The following is a 21,547-nucleotide window of genomic DNA, read 5'->3' as shown; positions in this document are numbered from 1 at the left end:
CTTAAAGAAAAGTTTTGCCTCCCAAATTATCAGAATACTTAGTGGAATTTCTCTTCCCTTCCTACTAATTCAAGGGTGTAACCCTTCACACAAAGTCATCAGACCAAGGAAGGGATTTTCATGAATTTATAACAAAGTTACAGACATTTCCATTTCCTGTATTCCCTACTACTTATTTTGTTCTGAAGCCAAACTCTGGGTGAGGAAATATCCTCTATCCAAGCAATTTAGACTGTTCAACAATTTAAAAATTTTGGAAAGTTGCTTGGGGATCACTAGGAGGTGAAGGCCTAGGATACACAGAGACTATATATATATATGGAGAGAGAGAGAGAGAGAGAGAGAGAGAGAGAGAGAGAGAGGAACAGAAAATATGCATGAGGTAAAATACTCAAATCTTCAGGCCTCCAAAGTGACTTTCAATCCTCTATGCTATGTTATGCTGCCTCTCTTCTTATGATTTTTTAAATATGGATTGATTGGATAGCAAAATAACAAACAAAAAATTAGGAAATAAACCTGTGATTTGGTTCTCAGCAACACAGATCAATCTGTTTTTTTTTAAAAACCCTTCATTTCAAAGTGTTTGTTTCTGTCTCATTGAGGTAAGATTTTTTTTTTTTAGATCAAAGTCCCAAGGTAATTCAGAGACTTACCTGGCCTTTCATAAAATCACAAAATCTTAGTGGGAAGGGCCCTTTAGAAGCCACCTAGTTTTACCAGTATCCTACTGTGATGTATGGTCATCCAGCCTCCCCTAAGTAGAGGTTCTTAAATTCTTTGTTTCTCTTGGACTGGTAATCTGTTGAAGCCCATGGACCCTATCTCAGAATATGTTTTAATAAAATTAAAAAAAGTTTCTGAGGAGTGCAGGTAGGTGGTGAAGTGGATAGAGCACCAGTCCTAGAGTCAGGAGGACTTGAGTTCAAATCTGACCTCAGATCTTAATGACTGCCTAGCTGTGTGACCTTGGACAAGTCATTCTTAACCCTATTGCCTTAAATAATTTTTTTTTTAGTTTTTTTTGCAAGGCCATGGGGGTTAAGTGGCTTGCTCAAGGCCATACAGCTAGGTAATTATTAAGTGTCTGAGGCTGGATTTGAACTCAGGTACTCCTGACTCCAGGGCTGGTGCTCTATCCATTGTAGCACCTAGCCGCCCCTAAATAATTTCTTTTAAATGTTCCAACTCCAACTTAACAATCCCTGCCTAAGTCTTCTACTACCAGACACCTAGTGAAGTGGAGCCTAAGGCATATTAGAGGAAGAGGGATAGTTTTTCTGACATAAACCCTCCAAGTTTGGATAGTAACCCTAAGATCTCTATTTCCCTTTTTAACCTGTTATATCTCTTCCATCCCCATATTTAGCTATATTTAGGAGATGTTTTCAGGTGGTACCATCTGCTGGGATAAGTTTCAAGGTAGGTGACTATCTAAGACAGGTCTGTAATTCCCCTTTGGCTTCCAACAATAGAATGGGACAATTACACTTTGGACCAAATCTAAGTAAATCCTTGTTTATTGCAGAGCTAAGTTCTCTTTTCTTAATATGATGAATAGGTCTGAAGCATTTTAAACCTAGAATGGGTGTTATGTCATCTGATTTTCATAACTCCTCTTCCTGAGAAGATCTCCCTAATTAATAATTCCTACAAGGAATCTGTTTAAGCAGAAACTTCATCAACTGGCAGGCTGCATGTTCAAGAGGAAAGAGCACTGGGAAATGTCAGTAAAAGACTAAGGTTCAACTATTGATTCTGCCACTTAACTAGATGTCTAGCCTTGTTCCTCTCTGGGTTCAAATTTCCTCATCTGTAAAATGAAGGTATGAATCTAGATCAGAGGTGGGAAGCATTTGACTTTTGTGAAATCATTTGTTCTGGCACTGTCATGGCAACAGTAGGTGGAACTCAAAATTCAATAAATTTAGGAGTTTTTTAGGGACAGATTGATCAAATGTTAGATCAAATTACAGCAGGCTAAATTTTAAGTTGATCATTTTATATGGGCCTTGAATAGTGTTATAAATATCCAAATGGTTCTTGGCAGAAAAAAAGGTATAGATGATCACTAAGATCTTTTCCAGAACAAAATCTGACCCGAAGAAGGGACATCTTTCAGTGACTGGATTTTGTAGTAGAATCCTTCAAGCACAAGGATATTGGTCCCTCAGTTTGAGATCAATGACCATTAGTCCTAATTTAGGATATACAACTTCTTGACAGCCATTATTCTAACTATGATTCTGTGGGATAGTCTGTGACTATACATGAGAGGTAAATAATCAGAGAAGTCTTGGCTTGTGCACCAGAACCTGGCCACACAGACTATTTAGTTGAGGGAGAGTGGATGTAGAGGGACAGCCCACCAAAGTTGACATTATGCAAGGGAATAGCTCATCCCCTAGAGAGTTCAACTGGGGTAAAGCAATGAAGAGAGGATTAAGACCTAATAGTTAAGGAGTGATTACAATGTGCTGGGCAAGGGAAGCAAAGCTTCTTAATATATGTAGCCTGAAGGACCACTATAAGATAGAAGTTCCTTCCCATTTCGGCACCTAAGAACAAAAACCTAGTTGCATTGCCCTATTTCTGACTCTGGGTACACCTTGAAAACCATATGCCTTAGATCTGGACATGCCTGTATTTTTTTCTCACTCTCTAATATTCAATATTTGTCTTTATCTATTTGGCAATGTACAAAAACATTCTTGATCTCCCCCATCAACCTTCACTAGAGCCTACAAGATCCATTTGCTATAACACTGTCTCTCCTTTCCTTCTAAGTTTAACTTCCTGAAAAAAAATATGAATATTTGGGACCCCTACTCTCTTCTCACTTTCCTCTCAATCCTCTGATTTATTTCCTCATTCCTCATCAAATGAAAATGCCCTCTCCAAGGTTACCAATGATCTTCCTCACTGTCAAATCTAATCCTTTTCTCAACCATCTTGACCTGCATTTGTCATTCTTGGTCACCTCTTTCTGAATAATCTCTACTGTTTGTATGCCTGTAACACTATTCTTGCTTGATTTTCCTGTCTGAGCAATCATAAATCTTCTTTGCTGGATCTTCATCCATGGAATGCCTAGGAATTTTTCTTTTTCTTTCTTGTTCTCTCTCTCTCTCTCTCTCTCTCTCTCTCATCTATAAAATGAGATGGAGAAGGAAATGGCAAACCACTTTGCCAAGAAAATCTCAAATAAAATCACACAGAGTCAAACAGCTGAAGTGACTGAACAACAAAATTATACTAGTTGTGCCCAAGTTCTGCTCACAGTCTTTGAGCATGTAACCACTAAGTTGAGTGCCTATTAGCTGGGAAATGGGAAATGTGCTGTTGTCCCAGTTGTCTAATGTGGGAATGAAGAGGAAGAGAAAGTATTTGGTTCAAGTTGAAGTTATATTTAGTAGGAAAAAAATTGAAACTGTTTCCTTGGAATCACCCAAGTGGTCTGTAAAAAAGTCTAGTGAGGAGCAAGAAAATGAAATTGAGCTGCCCTGATTTTCACTGAAATTACCCTTCCTCTTTCCTTCTCTCTCTTCCCCTTGAATACACTGCTGCCACTTGCTACAAGAAACAATACTTCCTTTTGTCTCCCAATTTCTCTATCTTATTGCCAGTAAGGGACAGTCATTTATATCCGCAGTGGATGGGTCCTTTGCCAGTTTCAGCTTCTTTTTTTCTCTCTTTCATCTAAAATTTTTTGTTATTTTGGAAAAGAGTGCACTGGGTTTGTTTAAAATAAGATCTCATCCTGCAGAGGCCTCACTAGGTGAAATTTAACCATTATTCTTCATGGAAGAGCTGGTGTTTTTTTGACAAGACCAACAATTTGGGAAGTCAGGAGGATGTTCAGCCTAATCAATTCTATTCATAGAAGTCAATGCTGAATTATTCATTGAAGGATTATGGGGTCTCTACTTTCTCCCTTTCTTAGGGTTTGTTTTCTTTTTTTTTTTTTGCAAGGCAATGGGGTTAAGTGGCTTGCCCAAGGTCACAAGCTAGATAATTATTAAGTGTCTGAGGCCAGTTTTGAACTCAGGTACTCCTGACTCCAGGGCTGGTGCTCTATCCACTGGGCCACCTAACTGACCCCCCTTCCACATAATTGTCTAGTGACTGATTCCCTGCTCTTTGGCATTTCTGCCAGGGGAAAATTCTTCTACGGAAAGAATGGAATAACACATGAAAACCAATCTTGTTCAAAGCTCTCTCTCTTGAAATTACTTTACATCTAGTTGATATTCACTTACTTCTGTAAGTATTATAGTTGCAGTAACAGAATATAAGCTCCTGGAGAACAGGAACAATTTTGGTTTTTTATCTGTTTCCCTTGTGCCTTCTTCAGAGTAAGTTGGTAATAAATATCTGTTGAATCTAAATGATTTGAATCACAAAAACCCTCTGTGAGGGAGAGGGTTAGAAGGATTGATTAGATGCAATGTATTTGTAAAGTGATAATTTATAGATAGATTTTGATTATGTATGTTCTTTTAACTTCCTACCACTGTTATGAATAGTTAAGGATCCCATGCATAAGAAAAAAACCTTCTTGGAAATCAACTTGTTTATATTTGTCAAGTGATTTAATGAATATTACAGAATACCTTAGAAGCAGCAGTTCATGGCAGCCCCTCTGTTACTGGAGCAAAAGAATTTTAGTTCACTGTTACTAAGTGACAGGTATCCAGTACTTGTCTTCCACAAAGACAGACTTTGTCTATAGACAAGAGCCCCAGATTTTGTCTAGAATGGATCAAGGTTTAGGAGGTTGCTCCCCTATCCCATACTTAATAAAAGTTATACTGTGTCCTATAACTAACATTACTTTAACCCATTTAAGTATTAACCTTTAATTCTCAATCTCTGACTACAGGGAAAAACCATGGTGACAATTCCTTGAGGCTTTAACTGTGATGTTTAAAAAGTTCAATGGACATAATTTCTGGATAATTAGTCATTGTATTAATAATGTTAGCATCCCCCCCCCCCATAAGACATGGGGTCAAGTGACTTGTCCAAGGTCAGACAGCTAGGTAATTATTAAATGTCTGAGGCCAAATCTGAACTTAAGTCTTCCTGATTCCAGGGAGGGTGCTCTATCCCCTGTGCCACCTAGCTGCCCCTAATGCTAGTTTTTTAAATAAGGCCAGTGGCACTCTTGAATGCCAAAGACAATCATGGAGGCAGGGTCACAGTTTTTGTGCCTTTGGAAGAGATGTTTTCCTGAGGGTGACAATAACACAGGTTAGTTAATAATGAGAGAATGAATATTACAATGAGGGGCTGGACCTATTCTAATGAACTTTGATTACTATTTATTTCTAAGTTACCTCCAGTCTTGGGCAATCTATTCAAAGGATTCATATCCCCCATCCAAGCCTGAGCAATTTGAATGGAGAAGCAATATTCAGAATGAGGAGAATGCTAATCCTATCTTCCATTAGCTCTGTCCTTGAGAGACTGGAAAAGGAAATAGGACAAGGGGAAAAAGCTAAAGTCTTCCTTATTTTAATAAATGGCTATTATTATGAGAGAGAAATAATCATTTCCTCTCAAAACTAATATAGTTTAGGAGACTGGTCATTTCCTTGGCAGGGTCAAAATAGATTCCTCTTGCTTCTGGGGAATGGAGTTCTTGCTATCATTCACACCATCACCCACACTCACAAGGAATAAGAAGCTGCTTGCTCACTATTTCCTCATGCAGTGAAGGTAAGCAAAGCAAAATGATCAGAAAAAAGGTAGAACCCTTAAATACAGTTGAAAATTAAGGCTGAGGGGAAGGGATATAGTTATGAGATTAACATAAAAATCAAAATGGAGACAAATTCTCCAAGAAAAGAAGCATGAACACAAATTGTCAAATGCTACCTTCCATCAAAGAAGAAAAACTTTCCCCTTCCATTCTTTTCTCCATGGATGAAGTGCCCTTCGAATCTGTCTGTGGAGGAGTAGGTGACTGTGCAGAGGCCATGTGGTAACCCATCATCATCCAGATGCCCTTGAAAAAATTGAAAAGCAAAGGTATCCATAAAACTGGGGTTGCTTCAACCATTAATGAATGAGTAATGTGATTAAAACTTAACAAGGTGCCCTGAGGTCAAACATATAACTCTCCATCCAAGAGATATTTTTTTTCCATGAGATTTTTTAAAAATAATTTTATTTTCACCTTTTTTTTAAACATTATAATTATTATGGAATATAACCTCTTTCTTTCCCTCCCACCCTCTCCTTCCAGGAAGCTTTCCTTAAAACAAAGGAAAACAATACAAACAAACTAGTCATATTTGTCTGTTGATGTCTGCAACTTTCAGTTCTACCTAAAGGAGGGCTTCTTAGAGAGGACTTTACTCACCTGGATCCCCTAAGCAACAATGACAAGGAGACACATTCTCTAAAGAGGCTTTTTAAAACTTACAGGTGCTCAGAAGACTTACACATTAGCAAAACAATTTACTTTATGGAGGTACAAACATTAGAAGTTTTATTTCTATTATGTGATTATAGAATAGAAAAGTCCCTCTTTATATGAAGACCCCATTAACAAGTTCAGTCTTTCATCTTTTATCCTAGAGGCAGTAGGCACAAGTTATTACCATCCAATTCTTTCAATTTAATAATTTAATATCATAATAGCTTGTTTTTACATAGTTCTTTAATATTTACAAAGTTGATCACATACATGATCTCATTTAATACAAGAACAAACACTCTGGTATTATAACCCCCCCTAAACTAGTGTTATTATAACATAAAGAACTAAATATTGAATAGTTTAGATATAACAGTGGGTGTTCCCCTCCCCATATAGAGTTTTAAAAAATTTTTTAATGTGCTTTGCTTTTATATTATAAATATTTATAGGTTTGAGGCAGCTAGGTGCTGGATGCTAGGCAGCTAGAATGCTGGACCTGGAGTCAGAAAAATCTTCCTGAGTTCAGATCTGATCTCAAGACACTTACTAGCCCTGGACAAGTTGCTTTAGCTTCCTCATCTGCAAAATGAGCTGGAGAAGAAAATGGCAAGCCACTATAGTATCTTTGCCAAGAAAACCCCAAATGAGGTCATGAAAAGTCAGACATGATTGAAACAACTCAAAAATGACAACTTATAGAAAGTGATCCACTCTGGAAATACTGGACAAATTCTCATCTGTAGCACCATGGTCCCTACCACTTATTTAAAAAAAACAAAAAAATGATTTTTGTGTCTTTCTCAAGCTCACCCCATAAGAAAAAAAAAACAAAAAATAATTTCTTCTGATAAAAATGCATTGTCAAGCAAAACAAATTCCCTGAATGGGTACATAAAGAAAAATATGTCTCAAGCTGCACATCACTGCTCTGAAATAGGTAATCTCTTTTACCTTTAATACTTTGTAATTGTGAATGTTCATTATATGAATCAGAGTTGTCAGTCTTCAGAAGTTGTTTCTTTTTACAAGATTGTTGTTACTGTATAAATGGTTCTGCTCATTTCATTCTTCACCACTTTATAAAAGTACTCAGAATCATTTATTTGAATGATATCAATGCTTTGGTATAAATTGTTCTTCTGGGTCTGCTTACTCACTTTGCATCAGTTCATGTAAGTCCATATCTTTTTGAAATGTTTTCTCATTTCACACAGCATAACAATATGTCACACAACCTATTCAGTTATTTCTCAACTGACAGACTCCTCATTAGGTTTCAAGGTTGATTTTTTTTGCCATTCCCCCAAAAAAAGCATCTATAAGTATTTCTGCATGCCAGCTTCTCTTGTGGGACTCTTGCTGGTGACTCAGAAGTTCAGCACAGGTTAATTACAAATTACAAAGATTCCAGTGGAAGATTTCATATAAACAAACTGAAGGTAAGACACCTTGAATTATATCTTCTCTTTAACCGACCCCCTACTTCTAACTAAAACTACAATGTCAACCATATCACTAGATGTCCCCCATGGCAGATAATCAGGATATGAATAGGAGTTACACTTGTCATTCCCCAGCTAAATAAACTCAAAGAGTTCTGTATTATATCTAGTATCAAAAACAAATGCTTCTCTCTGGCATTTAAGCCCTTCCCAAACTGGTTCCATTCTGATTCTAATCTATTCTATACTTTCATCAGTCCAGTCAAATGTGTTCTATTTCCATTTCTTTGTCCAGGCTGTCTCCTAGGCCTGGAGTGTGAGTATTACCTGGGTCTAAGAACTTTTCTTCTTCTTCTAGTAACTACACCTTTCTCCCTCTCCCCCTAATTTACTTTGTATTTTTCTTTTCTTGACTCGTGATTTCATTGTTGTACAGAATGAATGAAAAGGAAGCTCTATCAGTGTTGCTTGCAACTCATAATATTACAATGTCCTGAGGTATTTGCTTAAGATCACATTGCCAGGATGCATTGGAGTCAAGATTCAAACTTCGGCTGAGGTCATAGCCCTATCTACAATGTCATGCTGTCTTGGTATATTGTACATATTTTGTAGATACTTATAATTGTCATGTGGCTTTCTCTTATAGAAAATTCCTTGAGAACGGCAATGGTTTCATTTTTACTCCTGGTCTCTGGATCATAGTAGGGTCTTAAGAAATGCTTGTTAACAAAATGACAGTATGGGGAGAAAGGAAAAGGGAATTCATTTTTGGAAGTCATATGTAGCATTTCAATGGTGCAATGGACAGAATGCTGGACCTGAAGTAGGGAAGATGAGTTCAAAACCAGTCTCAGACACTTATTAGGTATGTGATCCTGGGCTAAGTCACTTAATCTTTATTTGCCTCAACTGTAAAACATACTAATACCACCTACCTTGCAGAGTTGCTTAAGGATTAAGGGAGATCATATTTGCAAAAAAGCATTAATTGTGTTTGACACATAGTGGTGATGATGTTTGTCCTTTGTTCTCAAATGATTTAATATGTAAAATGCTTTGTAAACTTTAAAGTACTACATACGTGTTAGCTATATGATGATGATGAGGTGCAGTGATTTTCCAAAGGTCACAAAGTCATTGTGTTTCAGAGGTGGAACACAAACTTACTTCTTCTTTCTCTCTAGCATATTATACTGCTACCCTCCGTTTTTACTAGTAATGAACAAAAATCATTAGTGACCTCTCAATAATATTAGTGGAAAGGATGGATTTTTTTAAATGTATGTATAAAATAAGTAGAAATGGGTGAGACAGGAAGAGTAACTTGTTTTTTTCCCCTGCTGATATCATTCTTGGACAGAAACACTTGTACACTATTGATTACAATCTTTATCCAAAAAGCTAAATGGTAGCCTTCAGATATCATTATACTACTCCAAAGAAGAAGTTGAAAAGAGGGTACTAATAAGAATGAAATTTTTGACTTTCTATAATTTTTTTAAAATACTACTCAAATTGTAAAGTATATTTTTCTAAAGAGATAAAAAGTTGTTCTTCAGGAGTCAGGTGGTAGGAATTTTATGATTTTTTTCATAAAAAAGGTAACAAAAATGATTACTTTTGTTACTTAATTACTTTTACAAATAGGCAAACAAGCTCTTATTGTCATGCAGAAAAGATGTTGGTGAACATTGTTACTTTAGTAGCTTATGAAAGACCTGTTTCGATTCTCCTTGCATATGAGTCTTTCCTACTGGGTGCCAAAGAGACATAGGAGCCAGGAGAGAATTGGGCTGTGGTTGTTTTCCTGTTGCACAACTACATTGGACTGCCCAGGAGAGCATTCAGTGATTCTTTAGTCACATGAAAAGTCCTCTGGATAAATGGTTTTCCCAGAGCAACAACATCAATTGACTTTTTGGGGCTCAACCAAAACGAGCCTTCTCTTTCTTCTTGCAGAAACACAAAAGTCACAAGTTAATGTGGACATCCCCCTGCCACTCCCACTTCCTGTAATGCTGTAGAGCATGACATGATCACTGAAAGGCATCTGGGAGCTAAGAACAGCCCTATGAATTTAGTGCTTCCTACTTCTAATTTGAAGGGTAAAAATAGAAGTCTTGATTTTGATTTTTCCATTACAGCATCTAATTATTCAGCTTGAAAATGAATCTCTTGTAGAAAACAGTACCCACCATTCAGGTAACAAGTTAAGGTTTTGTTAAAAATAAACAGTAACAACAACTGAGTATCAGTGAAAAGATTTTAGTAAAAGATAGGGAGAGGGAGAAGAGAGCATTAGGTGAATTCGAATGAAAACATTTCCTTGCTTGGTCATCACATTTCTTGAAGAAAAACAAAAAGCATTTCCTAGCTAATGAAATCCAGGCTCTTCAGTAAAGAAGATGGAGAGAGACCTAAAATGAGCCCTTAAGGGACCAACTTCATGATTTAAATTGAGATAAATGCAAAAGGCAAGCCGGGGGCAGCTAAGTGGCACAGTAGATAGAGCACTAGCCCTGGAATCAGTTGGACCTGAGTTCAAATTTGACCTCAAGACACTTAATAATTACCTAGCTGTGTAACTTGGGCAAGCCACTTACCCCGCCATTGCTTTGCAAGAAAGAAAAAAAAAAAGTTAGGGTAACCAGTAGGTTACCAGCACTTGTTTCAGTTTCCTTCATAAGATGGAGGAGGTGAAGCCTTGCTTTAGCCTTATGTAGCACCTGAATGTCAGATCTGGATTTTGTGACCTTGGGAAATCACTTCAACTCCCTAGGTCTCAGTTTCTTCATCTGTAAAACCAAGGACTGAATTGGACAATCTCTAGATCATAGTCACAGCCCATGTCTTTCACCTTCTCAAGTCATTCCCTGTTGAGATTTCTGAGAGGGGAAGCCAAATAGATTCACTCACTAGAGATCTCACCCCTCTTCCCAGACCCCTGAGATGAAACATGTATAAAATAAAGATGGACTGAAGATTCTCACTCACGAGGTTGCTATATTTTGCCAGTTCATAGGATCAAAGGATTTGAGTTAGTGCCGTGGGACTTTTTAGTCCAAACCCTGGAAAAAGGAAACTGAGTCCAGAGAACTTGCCCAAGGAACACACAAATAATAAAATGCAAAGACAGAAAAGGACCCCAGTTCTCTAGACCCAAATCTAAGGGCTCTGTGTTATGAAGCACTTTTGTAGTGAAATCTTCTCCCTCTTGCCACTATCTAAAGATTTTTATGTCCCTGACTGTATATAACTCAGTATTCCTTCCCTGAATGTCCTCCTTTGGAGGTGTTGCCTTCTTACCCTTTGGGTGTGTGTGTGTGTGTGTGTGTGTGTGTGTGTGTGACACATGTGGGTGCTACTTTCACTTTCTTTGTTCTTTTTAAATGTGCTTAATTGATGCCTTTTGTCTTTACATCACAGTCATTTTTGAAAGGGAGAAACCCCCCCCAACCTCCCACTCCCCCAAATTGTACCCTCTCTAATAACAAAGAAAAAACAATTAGGCAAAGTCACCCTTCATCTGACAAATGTATAAAATATTCAGTCTTAGTTTCCCGCAGGCGGATGGGAAGAATGCCCTCATTTTCTTTCTTTTGTTGTCCATCCCACCGTATGCTTCTATCCTTGGGTCCCAAGAGAAGACATATTGTATACTCTTTCTTCTTTTGAGTTATAATGTGCTCATGGAAGAACTGCTATTTAGCACTGACTAGGTTAGTCTGATTCTTCTCTGACAGCCTCCTTTTAATCCCAGAAACTTTTAATGCACTAGAATCATCTTAATTGTCCCCCCCCTTTTTAAGCTTTAAATCCTATGAAGTTACTTTTCCAACCCTCAGTAGTTGCAAAAATAATGAAGAGATGGGTGTGAGTGACCAGAAAGAAGAATGGTGCTCAGGTGGCACACATTTTATGTCATTGTTCTAAGGTTTTCTGCATTTTACTGCTGTATAGTAATATATAGTAAAATAAATACCTTGAGTAAGTGCTTTGCTTTTTGAATTAAAATATCAACAATATAAAATGGGTACAAATTCACATCCTCTCAAATTTACCTAAAGTAGGGATTAAAAGTTCTCCTTCTAAGGATTATATTCAGTTTATCTAAAGTTCTCCTAAAAGGTTATGTGCCAATGTCTAATAGGCAGTCAACTACCATCATAGTTCTCCAAACTACAGAAAAAACACAGTTGGCCCAATAAAAGCAGGGCAAAAATATAGTGAGCAAATGAATCACTATATTGCTTTTTAAGGCATGTCAACTAAATTGTCAACAAAATCCATTGTATCTTCTACATGGAGGCCAGAGATATTTATAGACATTAGGAAAGGAAAAGATTCAGCATTCATCAATTCCACCTCAAAACTATGTCCTAGAGATGACGATCTGTGGCACAATTGAAAAATTAATTCTATTCTATTATAGGGGAATTACTCTGATCCAACAACCAGCCAAGGTTAGTTTCAACTCATTTGTACTCTCAGATTCCTTGTCTTCCTTTAAGGTTCACCTTAAATACCATGTTTCCTATACAACCTTCCCTGGTTCCATAGCATCCTAACTTTCATTATTTGTTCTTAGCCTCGATTTTCTTGACACTCAACTCATTTGTAAACATGTTGCATTCACTTGGTAGAATGCAAGCTCCAGGATGGCAAGGGCCTTTGTTACAGAATTAACAAGGTATGGAGAGAATGCCAGATTTAGGGTCACAAAAATCCTGGTTCAGACCTCTTTTTTCCCCTCTTGCCTCCCACAGTGCTGAACAGAGGGCCTGGCACACAGTAGAATCATTTGTTGGACTGAACTAAACTTGGTATGAGAGCATGGCCAGAAGAAGCCTGTGTTCCTATGAGAGTGTCACTGAGAAGCAGAAATACCCTTTGGATCTGTGATCACAGCTGCCATTGTAACTCATTTACCCCACACTCAGTGCTAGGAGATTTGACATATAGAGCTGCATTTTTCTCTCTAGAGCTCAGGTTTTTACCACACAATTAGTTTTCTAAACCAGAAAACTTCTCAATTTTCTCTGTAACAAGGAAGAAATTTAATGGTGATGGGGAAAGCAATGTGAAGTGACAAAGATGTCAACAATTATACCCACAAAAGAATAAATAAAAGTTATTAATTGAGAGAAAAAGCACTGTCTTCTCTTTTTAAGATCTCTCTGACCAAGTCACACTTTATAAATTCTGCCATTGAGCTTAATTTCTTGGAGATTACCAGCATCAATGTACTCACTTTACAGATACTTAGGAAGTTCAGAAAGAAGGATTTCCTCAAGGTCACAGAGTAGTAGTGCTAGGATTTGAATCCGGGTCATTAGATGTCTAGATTTGTTGTTTTGTTCCAGTCATTATTTTTATACACAATAAAATAGTATCATGTAGGGAAGATTTTAGTTCAAATCCTATGTCTAAAACTCAGTTTCTATAGGATCATGGGCATATCATAATGTCCTCTCTGAGCCTTGGTCAATTCCCTAACTTAGTAGATAAATTATAGATAGATCACATTTTATGCTGGTGAAAGGAATTCCCACAGCTATGAAATCACATACACATATGTATATATACACATACATATATGTACATACATGAATAATAAAGCCTTCATCCCCAAGGAACTTATAATCTGGTTAGAGGACATAAGAGAACTAGACAATATTAAGTAGAACCTATCCTCTTAAGTTTTGATAGTTTTTCTTTAATCTATACTAATCTTTGTCTTATGATCTTTTGTAAATCTCATTAAATTTATTCTTTTTTTAAAAAATTATTTTAGAACTTAAGAAACAAAACAAGCATTTCTATAACATAAGAAAATAAAACAAAATGAAAATGATCGTACATAACACTGGAAATCTAATTAAAACAACAATATTGCAGGGGCAGCTAGGTGGTGTGGTACAACAATATTGCAGGGGCAGCTAGGTGGTGTGGTACCAGCCCTGGAGTCAGGAGGACCTGAGTTCAAATCCAGTCTCAGATATTTAATAATTACCTAGCTGTGTGACCTTGGGCACTTAACTGCATTACCTTAAATAAAAAAAATATCTAAACCTCAACAATTTTGCTTTAAAAACATTTTTTAGTCTCTTTGACTATTATAAATATGCAAATTAACTGCAAAGGACATTAAATTTATTCTTTTTTTTAAGGATTTTGCAAGGCAAATGGGGTTAAGTGGCTTGCCCAAGGCTACACAACTACATAATTATTAAGTGTCTGAGGCCAGATTTGAACTCAGGTACACCTGACTCCAGGACCAGTTCTCGATCCACTGTGACACCTAGCCACCCCGAAATTTATTCTTAACTTTAAAATTCCTAATATTATTTGAGGTTCATGTTCATAGAGTCACAGAGTTGGAAATGATATTTATAGTTATTCAGTTCAATTCCTTCATTTTATTTTACTTTAAAAGTCTTTTACTGTTGTTTTTTTTAAATCTTCAGTCACCTCCCTTTGACTCATTGCTTACAAAGGAGGGAATCGGGGTGGAAGGCAATCACAAGCAGCCAAAATAAGAGAAAACATTGGCCAAGTCTGCAAAGCATATGTCTCATTCTGTATCAGTAGATAGTGACGACCTTTAGATCAAGAGGCAAGTTGACAGTTTTAAAAAGTCATAATTGGTTCTTAAGTCTGTTTATAATTTTTCTTTTAAATTTCTGTGGTTATTGTGTAAATGCTTCTCCTATTTCTTCTTATTTGGCTTGAGTTCATAAAAGGGTTCCCAAGTTTTTCTGAGAAAGAGAACAATCAAATAAATATATATACATATATAGACATATATGTACATATATGCATAATACACACTTTATATATATAATGTATATATATAGTTACTGTGCCTATTTTTTTACAACTATTATCTCATTTGTCTATTATAATAACCCTTTAACTGTTCTCTCTGACTCCATTGCATTGCCATTCTAATTTATTCTCTACTCTACTGCCACATAATTTTTCTCAAGTACAGCTCTGATCACAACTCTCTTGCTCAAAAGCTTTCAGCATTGCCTCCAAAATAAACTTCTTAGCCTGAATTTCTACTGACACAGTCTTATCCATACTATCTATCCAGTAGTATCACATACTACTCACTTTTTCCTGCTCCAGCTTCCAAACCAGGTGATTTGTCATTTTCTTCTTTCATGTGTTTAATTTCACTATTATTTTTCCTTGAATGCCTTTTCTATCCATTCATTTCCCACTTGGACATCTAGAGTCAGATCAAATGCTATCCTCTCCATGAAGCCTTCCCTGATTTATTTTCCTATCTGATCTCTTCATCCTCTCAACTTCTTTTGCATTTTTTAATATTTGGCACATTTTTAAAAGTATTTTAGAATTTTAATTTAATTTTTAGCATTCATTAAATTTTTTAAAGTTCCAAATTCCTCCTGTGTCTCCCCTCACCCATTAAGACAAGAAATGTGTTAACAATTAAAGATGCAAAATAATGCAAAATGTATTTCCATATTAGTTGTGATGCAAAAAAAAAAGAAAAATGAAAAGTGAAAAAATTATGCTTCAATCATCACTCAAACTCTTAGTTCTCTCTCTGGAGAATATCATTTTTCATCTTAAATCTTTCAGAATTACTTAGTTCATTTTGATGGCATTATTTGGGTAAAAAGCACTGGATTTGAGGTCAAAAGAATGAGTTCAACTTCTATTATATATTTACTGTGTGGTCTTGAGCAAGTTGTGTCTCCTTGGTTTCCTATTCTGAAAATGGTGGGGGTGGGGGAGGTTTCAGTGAGATGACTTTTAAGATTTCTTTCACCTACAAGTCAGTGATCCTATGATGCTCTGTGGGTCTCAAGTCTTCTGTACAAAATGAGGGGGTTGAACCAGATGACCTCTAAGGTCTCTCTTGGATCCTATGAACTTCTTTATTATCTCATAAACTTGAGGACAGGAATGGTTTCTTGTTTCTATCTGTACCCTCCACAAATTCCTGAATAAAAGCAAGATGTAATAATCAATTTGTTGCATAAATGGACTTTGCATTCCCATGGGTCCTGAATAATTAACATATTTAACCCTCCTGAAAATGAAAAATGAACCTGTATGTGTGAGACAAGGTGGTGGTGGGGGGTTGAAAAATGCTAGGTTGGTAAACAGAAGATTGAATTTAATTCTTGACTCTGGCATATTAAATGTGATCCCAGACAAGAGATAATTTCTGGGAAAAAAAATTAAACAAAAAACAATTTTGCATTTCTGCCCATGTATAACCTAAATCAATCTGCTTGCCTTCTTAAGGGAAAAGAAGGAGAGGAAAAAAGAATTTGGAACTCAAAATTTAAAAAAAAAAAGTAAAAACCAGATGTTGAAAAGTATCTTTATATTTAGTTGAAGAAAAAAATGAAATATTAAACAAACATGACATAACCTGAGAACCTTGGTTTCTCACCTATAAAATAAGAGGGGGGAGGGGAGAACTACCAGATGACCTCCAAGTTCCATCCCAGCTCTCACTGCAAGAAACTCTGACTCTTCCTGGACCCTAACTTAAAACACCACCACAGGGCTATAATAAAAAGCTAGAATTAATATTAAGTTTTAAACTTTACAAAATGTTTTACATTTTTTTTATTTAAATATTTCAACTGGTCTATGAGTTAAATTCATTATATTCATTTTAAAGATTAGGAAGCAGAAGATCACAAAGCTGATGGATAGATATCAGTGGCAAAAATGTTATCTGAATACACGCATAGAATTTTACATACTTCTCATTACTATTAAATGTGCTGCCTTGCTTTTTGGACCCCAGAGAGTCATGAATATAACAAGTGTCCTCATAAGTTCACCCTCTACTGCCTCCCCATGGGAACTAGCTGTGCCACTGTAGTTGGGAGTTTTTGATTTGAGATGGAGGGCCTGGCTATTTCATTTCCTACTTATAACCTTGGACAAATCATTTCTCTGAGCCTTAGTTTCTTCCTGTGCAAAACGAGGGGGTTAAACCAAATGATTTGTAAGATGTCTAGTAGCTAACTCTAAATCTATGACCCAGTGATCTTTCCTCAAATTAGAAACTAAGATAACTCCTGGTTATGGAGAGGAAATTAATGTACAAAAGCATGAAAAAGAATTTTATTTCAAGTAGAGAAAAGATAAACACCACTGTGAAACAAATTCCCATTATTTTTTAAAGTTAAGTACATTGACTGTTGAGCTTTAATTGTTACTCTCATAGTCTTAACCATCTCCCACAATTAGAAATGATCCACAATTACTCTTTTAAAAAAATGCTGAGTTGGGGGGAAAAATCATATATTCATAGATTACATAGAGAAATGTCAGACCAACTATTCTGACAGAACTGCTTGACTCATCCATATTGAAACTCTATCAAGGGGGCAGCTAGGTGATGCATGGATAGAGCATTGGTTAGACCTCAGACACTTAATAATTACCTAGCTATGTGACCTTGGGCAAGTTACTTAACCCTCATTGCCTTGCAAAAAAGAAAAAGAAAGTTTATAAAGCTAGCATCTGTACAGGAAGGGAAAAATGCTGCTTCATTAGCTGGTCTGTTACACATATTTATCAGCCCAACAAGTGTCCCCTCTCTAGGCCAGACCATGGACAAGAATCGCACTTAGAGGTAATAGAAAGGGAAGATTCCCAATGAATTAAATCAGAGATGTAGAACTAAATCATCTAAGCCAATCCCTCATTTTGCAGATGGGGAAACTGAGGCTCAGAGAGGGTAAGTGACTTGTCCAAGTTCACAGAGAGTAAGACAGGTCTTTTTAACTCCAAAATCAAATCCTTGAGTCATAAGAGTATTCAAAATGAATACTTATAAACCTTTAACCTAGTCTGTCCAACACTTTCAAATGTATAGTCAAACTCATAAAACTGAAGGGGAGGGAGAACTGTAGCAATGAGTGGAAAATTCATTTTAGATCTCCATTTGCCATCTTTAGAAATTAGGGTAGGAGCAATTGATTGTTTAGTTAATATAAACAACAATGCGATACATAAAATAGGGGTTTTAGGAGGTAATAAGGTATATAGGAATTATAAAATTATTCAAAGTTGTTCTTCTATGGGAAGATACAGGTTTTTAATGGACAGAAATAAAACAAAAACCAAAAAGGTCAATTAATATCATGGGTAGATGTGATAATATTATAGAATGCTTTAAGGTCGTCAAAGCACTTTGATTACCTTGCTTGATTTATAGTAGACTTGCACTTATATACAAGTATTTCTTGGGCAATTAACCTATCCCCAGACAGTTTAAAACCTAGAATGTAGGGGTAGCTAGGTGGTGTAGTGGATAAAGCACCGGCCTTGGAGTCAGGAGTACTTGGGTTCAAATCTGGTCTCAGACACTTAATAATTACTTAGCTGTGTGGCCTTGGGCAAGCAACTTAACTCCATTTGCCTTGCAAAAACCTAAAATAAAAACAACCAAAAAAAAAAAAAAACCCTAGCAGGTTCCAGTGTCCTATATACCAGGACAGACTTGCCTAAGACCCATATAACTTCTTTGATTAAGTTATTCTAGAATGCAGTCCTAACAACACTACTTCCACCTTTAAGCTGATTTTGAAACTATTAGGGGAAACTACCAAGGTCAGAATGTTGGGGTGGAGGGACAGAAAGGGTCAACCATAATATAATTTTATATTTTTCAAGTTTCCAAGATGAAGATGTCTAAGTATGGATTTCAGTCCTCAGAATTAAGATCACACTAGTTTTGAAATACAAATTTTTATATTTTTAGTCTTGAAAGTGGTATCAGACTTCTTACATTAAAGGTGCTTTTTTAAAAAAAACTATATATATATATGATAATTCTCATTCATTTTCATTCCAGAAGAACTCACTATTTCATCACTGCAGCCATGTACAAATGTATACAAATATGTGCATGTGTATGTAAGTGCCATATTATATATACATGTATAACATTTTAGAGGCATAGGCTATCAAATCCCAGAACTGGCATTGAGTGGTAGCCATAGGCTACTAAAAGGAATACTGTAAGAGGACCCTATTTATTTGTCAGAATTTTGTTATTTATCAGGGTGACCTTCAGCAAAACACAATTTCTCTAGGTCCAATTTCCTCATGTTTAAAATGTGCTACACCAATATGGACTGCTCCTATAGGCCACGAATGGTGGAGACTTGAGAGCTGTAGTGTTTCTGGAAAAAGTTCTGACATTTACAAAACCACATGTTCTTTGGTCTGGAAAGTTAAAATTCAAATATACAATAGTATTTTTATAATCAGATTAGGCTAAATTTTCCAAAACTTCAAATATTCTTCTAATCTCTTTTAAAGTGAAAGTGAGCCACAATAGAAAGGAAGAAAAAGGAAGGAAGGAAAGAAAGAGAAAGCGAAAAAGCAAGAAAGCAGGAAAACAAGAAAGCAAGCAAGAAAGAAAGAGAAGGAAGGAAAAAGAAAAATATTTCATGGATTATCTAGTCTTAAACTCTACTGATTGACTTGTTCTTAGAATTATGATGATGTCAAAGGCATGAAAATTATTTCCCCTTAGTGAATATTTTAGAAATAATGATAAAATAATTCTCCCAAAGTATGAATGGGTTATATGAACAGACCCAATAAAATTGTGATGTTTAAAGACTATTAATTCTTTAAATGGTAAAAGTTATAAAAGCTTCCAACAGAAAGTAGGGAATTAAATGAGACTGAGAGACAGAGAGAAAGGAGGAGAAAGAAAATGAGAAAAAGAAGGGGGAGGGAGAAAGGGAAGGAGGGAGGGAGAGGACACAGAGAGAGAGGAAAGAGAGACACAGAGAAGAGAGAAGAAAAGAGGAGAGAGAGAGAGAGAAGAGAGAAAGAAGAGACAGAGAAGAGAGAGAGACAGAGAAGAGACAGAAGAGAGACAGACACAGAAAGAAGAGACGAAGAGAAGAGAAGAGAAGAGAAGAGAAGAGAAGAGAAGAGAAGAGAAGAGAAGAGAAGAGAAGAGAAGAGAGGAGAGGAGCGGGGCGGAGCGCGCGCCGCGGGGCTGGGCCGGCGGCGGCCAGTGAGGAGACCCCGGACAACCGGAGGAATGCAACATTCAGAAAGTTGCCGGGCGGCGGCGGGGCCGGGGCCGGGGCCGGGGCCGGGGCCGGGGCCGGGGCCGGGGCCGGGGCCGGGCGCACGTGTCCGGGGGGGGGGGCCGCCAGGGCGCCGCAGTCCGAGGCCGGTCCCGCTCCGCGCCTCCCCCCGCGCCTCCCCGCGCGCCTCCGAGCCCCCCCCGCAGCGCTCCCGAGTCTCGGGGGGGGGGGCGGCCACGTGCCGGCTCCCACATCTCGCACCCCAGCGAAGCTGCGGCGCCTCGGGGCGCCGGGGCCAGCGGCCAGGTGGGGGCTCGGAGGCGCCCTGGAGGGGCCGGGCCGGGCCGGGGCGGGGGCGCTCCTCCTCCTCCCTCCCCCTCCCAACCAGCCCGGCGGGGTGGGGGAGGGGAGCGGGGCGCCGCGCGCCCGTCTCGCCACTCGGAGGGCCGGGGCGGCTGGGGGGGGGCGCGCCGCCCGGGGGGCTCTGCCCTCTGCCCTCTGCCCTCTGCCCCCGCGCGCCGCCCCGCTCCCCGCGGACGGGCGGCGGCCGGCCCGGCTCCCGGATCCGAGGCGGCCGCGGCTGGGTCCGGCCGCCTGCCGCGGGGGGAGCCGAGCGGGCAGCCCCGGCCCGGCGGTCGCGGCCGGCTCGGGGGCTCCGCGCTCCCGGGCTCGCCCTTCCCGGCCCGCGGCCTCGCCCCCGCCCCCACCAGCCCCGGAAAAACACTGGTACCTTCCACCGCCTCCTCCACCATCTCGTCGTCGCTGTCCATGGCGGCGGGGGCGCAGCCCAGCCCAGCGCAGGCTCTGCCCGGGGCCGGGGCCGGGGCCGGGGCCGGGGCCTCCCTCCCTTCTGCCGCTCCTCCGGGAGCCCGGGGCCGCCGCGGCTGCTCCGCGAGAGCCGGGGTTCAGCCCAGCGAGTTCGGAGGAGGAGGAGGAGGTGGAGGAGGAGGAGGAGGAGGAAGAGGAGGAGCAGCCGGCCGGCCGCCCCTCCCGGCCCTTCTCCCGCGGGCTGTGCCTCGGCCCGCAGCTCCGGGCCCCCCGCACCCGCGTCCGAGCCCGCGAGGCTGGCAGGGGCCGCCCTGGCCGCGGCCGCAACTTTGCCCCGTGCAGCTCCCCGGCTCGGCGGCCGAGCAGCTGATCCTCTGACATCACCCGCTCCCTCCTGATTGACAGCTCCCGTCCCTTCCCCGGGCGCCGGGAGGCGGCCGCTCCCCCCCGGCGCAAGGCTCCGAGGGGGCCCTGCCCCCGGGGAGCTCGCGGGACACGGGCCCTGGACGCCTGCCCACGCGGCGCGTGTGTGCATGTGTGTGCGTGCGTGTGTTGCGTGTGCCTGTGTGTGCTGTGCGTGTGCGTGTGTAAACCAGGGAGAGAGGAAGCGCCGCTCCGGACCCGCCTCCCCCTCCCCTCGGTGCCCACCTCCGATGCCCTCCGGACCGGCCCAGCCTGGCCCACCAACTCGGGCCTGCGGGGATCATCGGGGCATCCCTGCCCCCGCGTGAAGCCCCGAAACAAGCAGCGCTTCCCGAGGAGGTAGCTGTAACCTCGTGGCTACCGAGAGGGACCACGGGGTGGAGCAAACCCGGACTAGCTGGTCTCCTTTTTTGTTTGTTTTGCAA

General features: G+C 39.6%; 1 protein-coding gene across 1 annotated transcript in view; it reads right to left on the bottom strand.

The window, feature by feature from the left end:
- Nucleotides 1–20,762, bottom strand: part of SETD7 (SET domain containing 7, histone lysine methyltransferase) — a 65,554-nt gene extending 44,792 nt beyond the window's left edge. Inside the window, exons 1-2 of the mRNA XM_074229270.1 lie at nt 20,662–20,762; nt 5,881–6,010 (exon numbers count right to left, since the gene is read on the bottom strand). Of these exons, the coding sequence (XP_074085371.1) occupies nt 5,881–6,010; nt 20,662–20,701 (170 nt within the window). The 5' untranslated portion in view covers nt 20,702–20,762. The remainder of the gene's footprint in view (nt 1–5,880; nt 6,011–20,661) is intronic.
- Between the last annotated feature and the right edge of the window lie 785 nt (nt 20,763–21,547).

This window comes from Macrotis lagotis, chromosome 3, assembly GCF_037893015.1.
Source record: "Macrotis lagotis isolate mMagLag1 chromosome 3, bilby.v1.9.chrom.fasta, whole genome shotgun sequence".
Classification (NCBI taxonomy): domain Eukaryota; kingdom Metazoa; phylum Chordata; class Mammalia; order Peramelemorphia; family Peramelidae; genus Macrotis; species Macrotis lagotis.
Note: the sequence above shows the minus strand (reverse complement) of the source record. Positions and strands in the feature narration are given on the sequence as shown.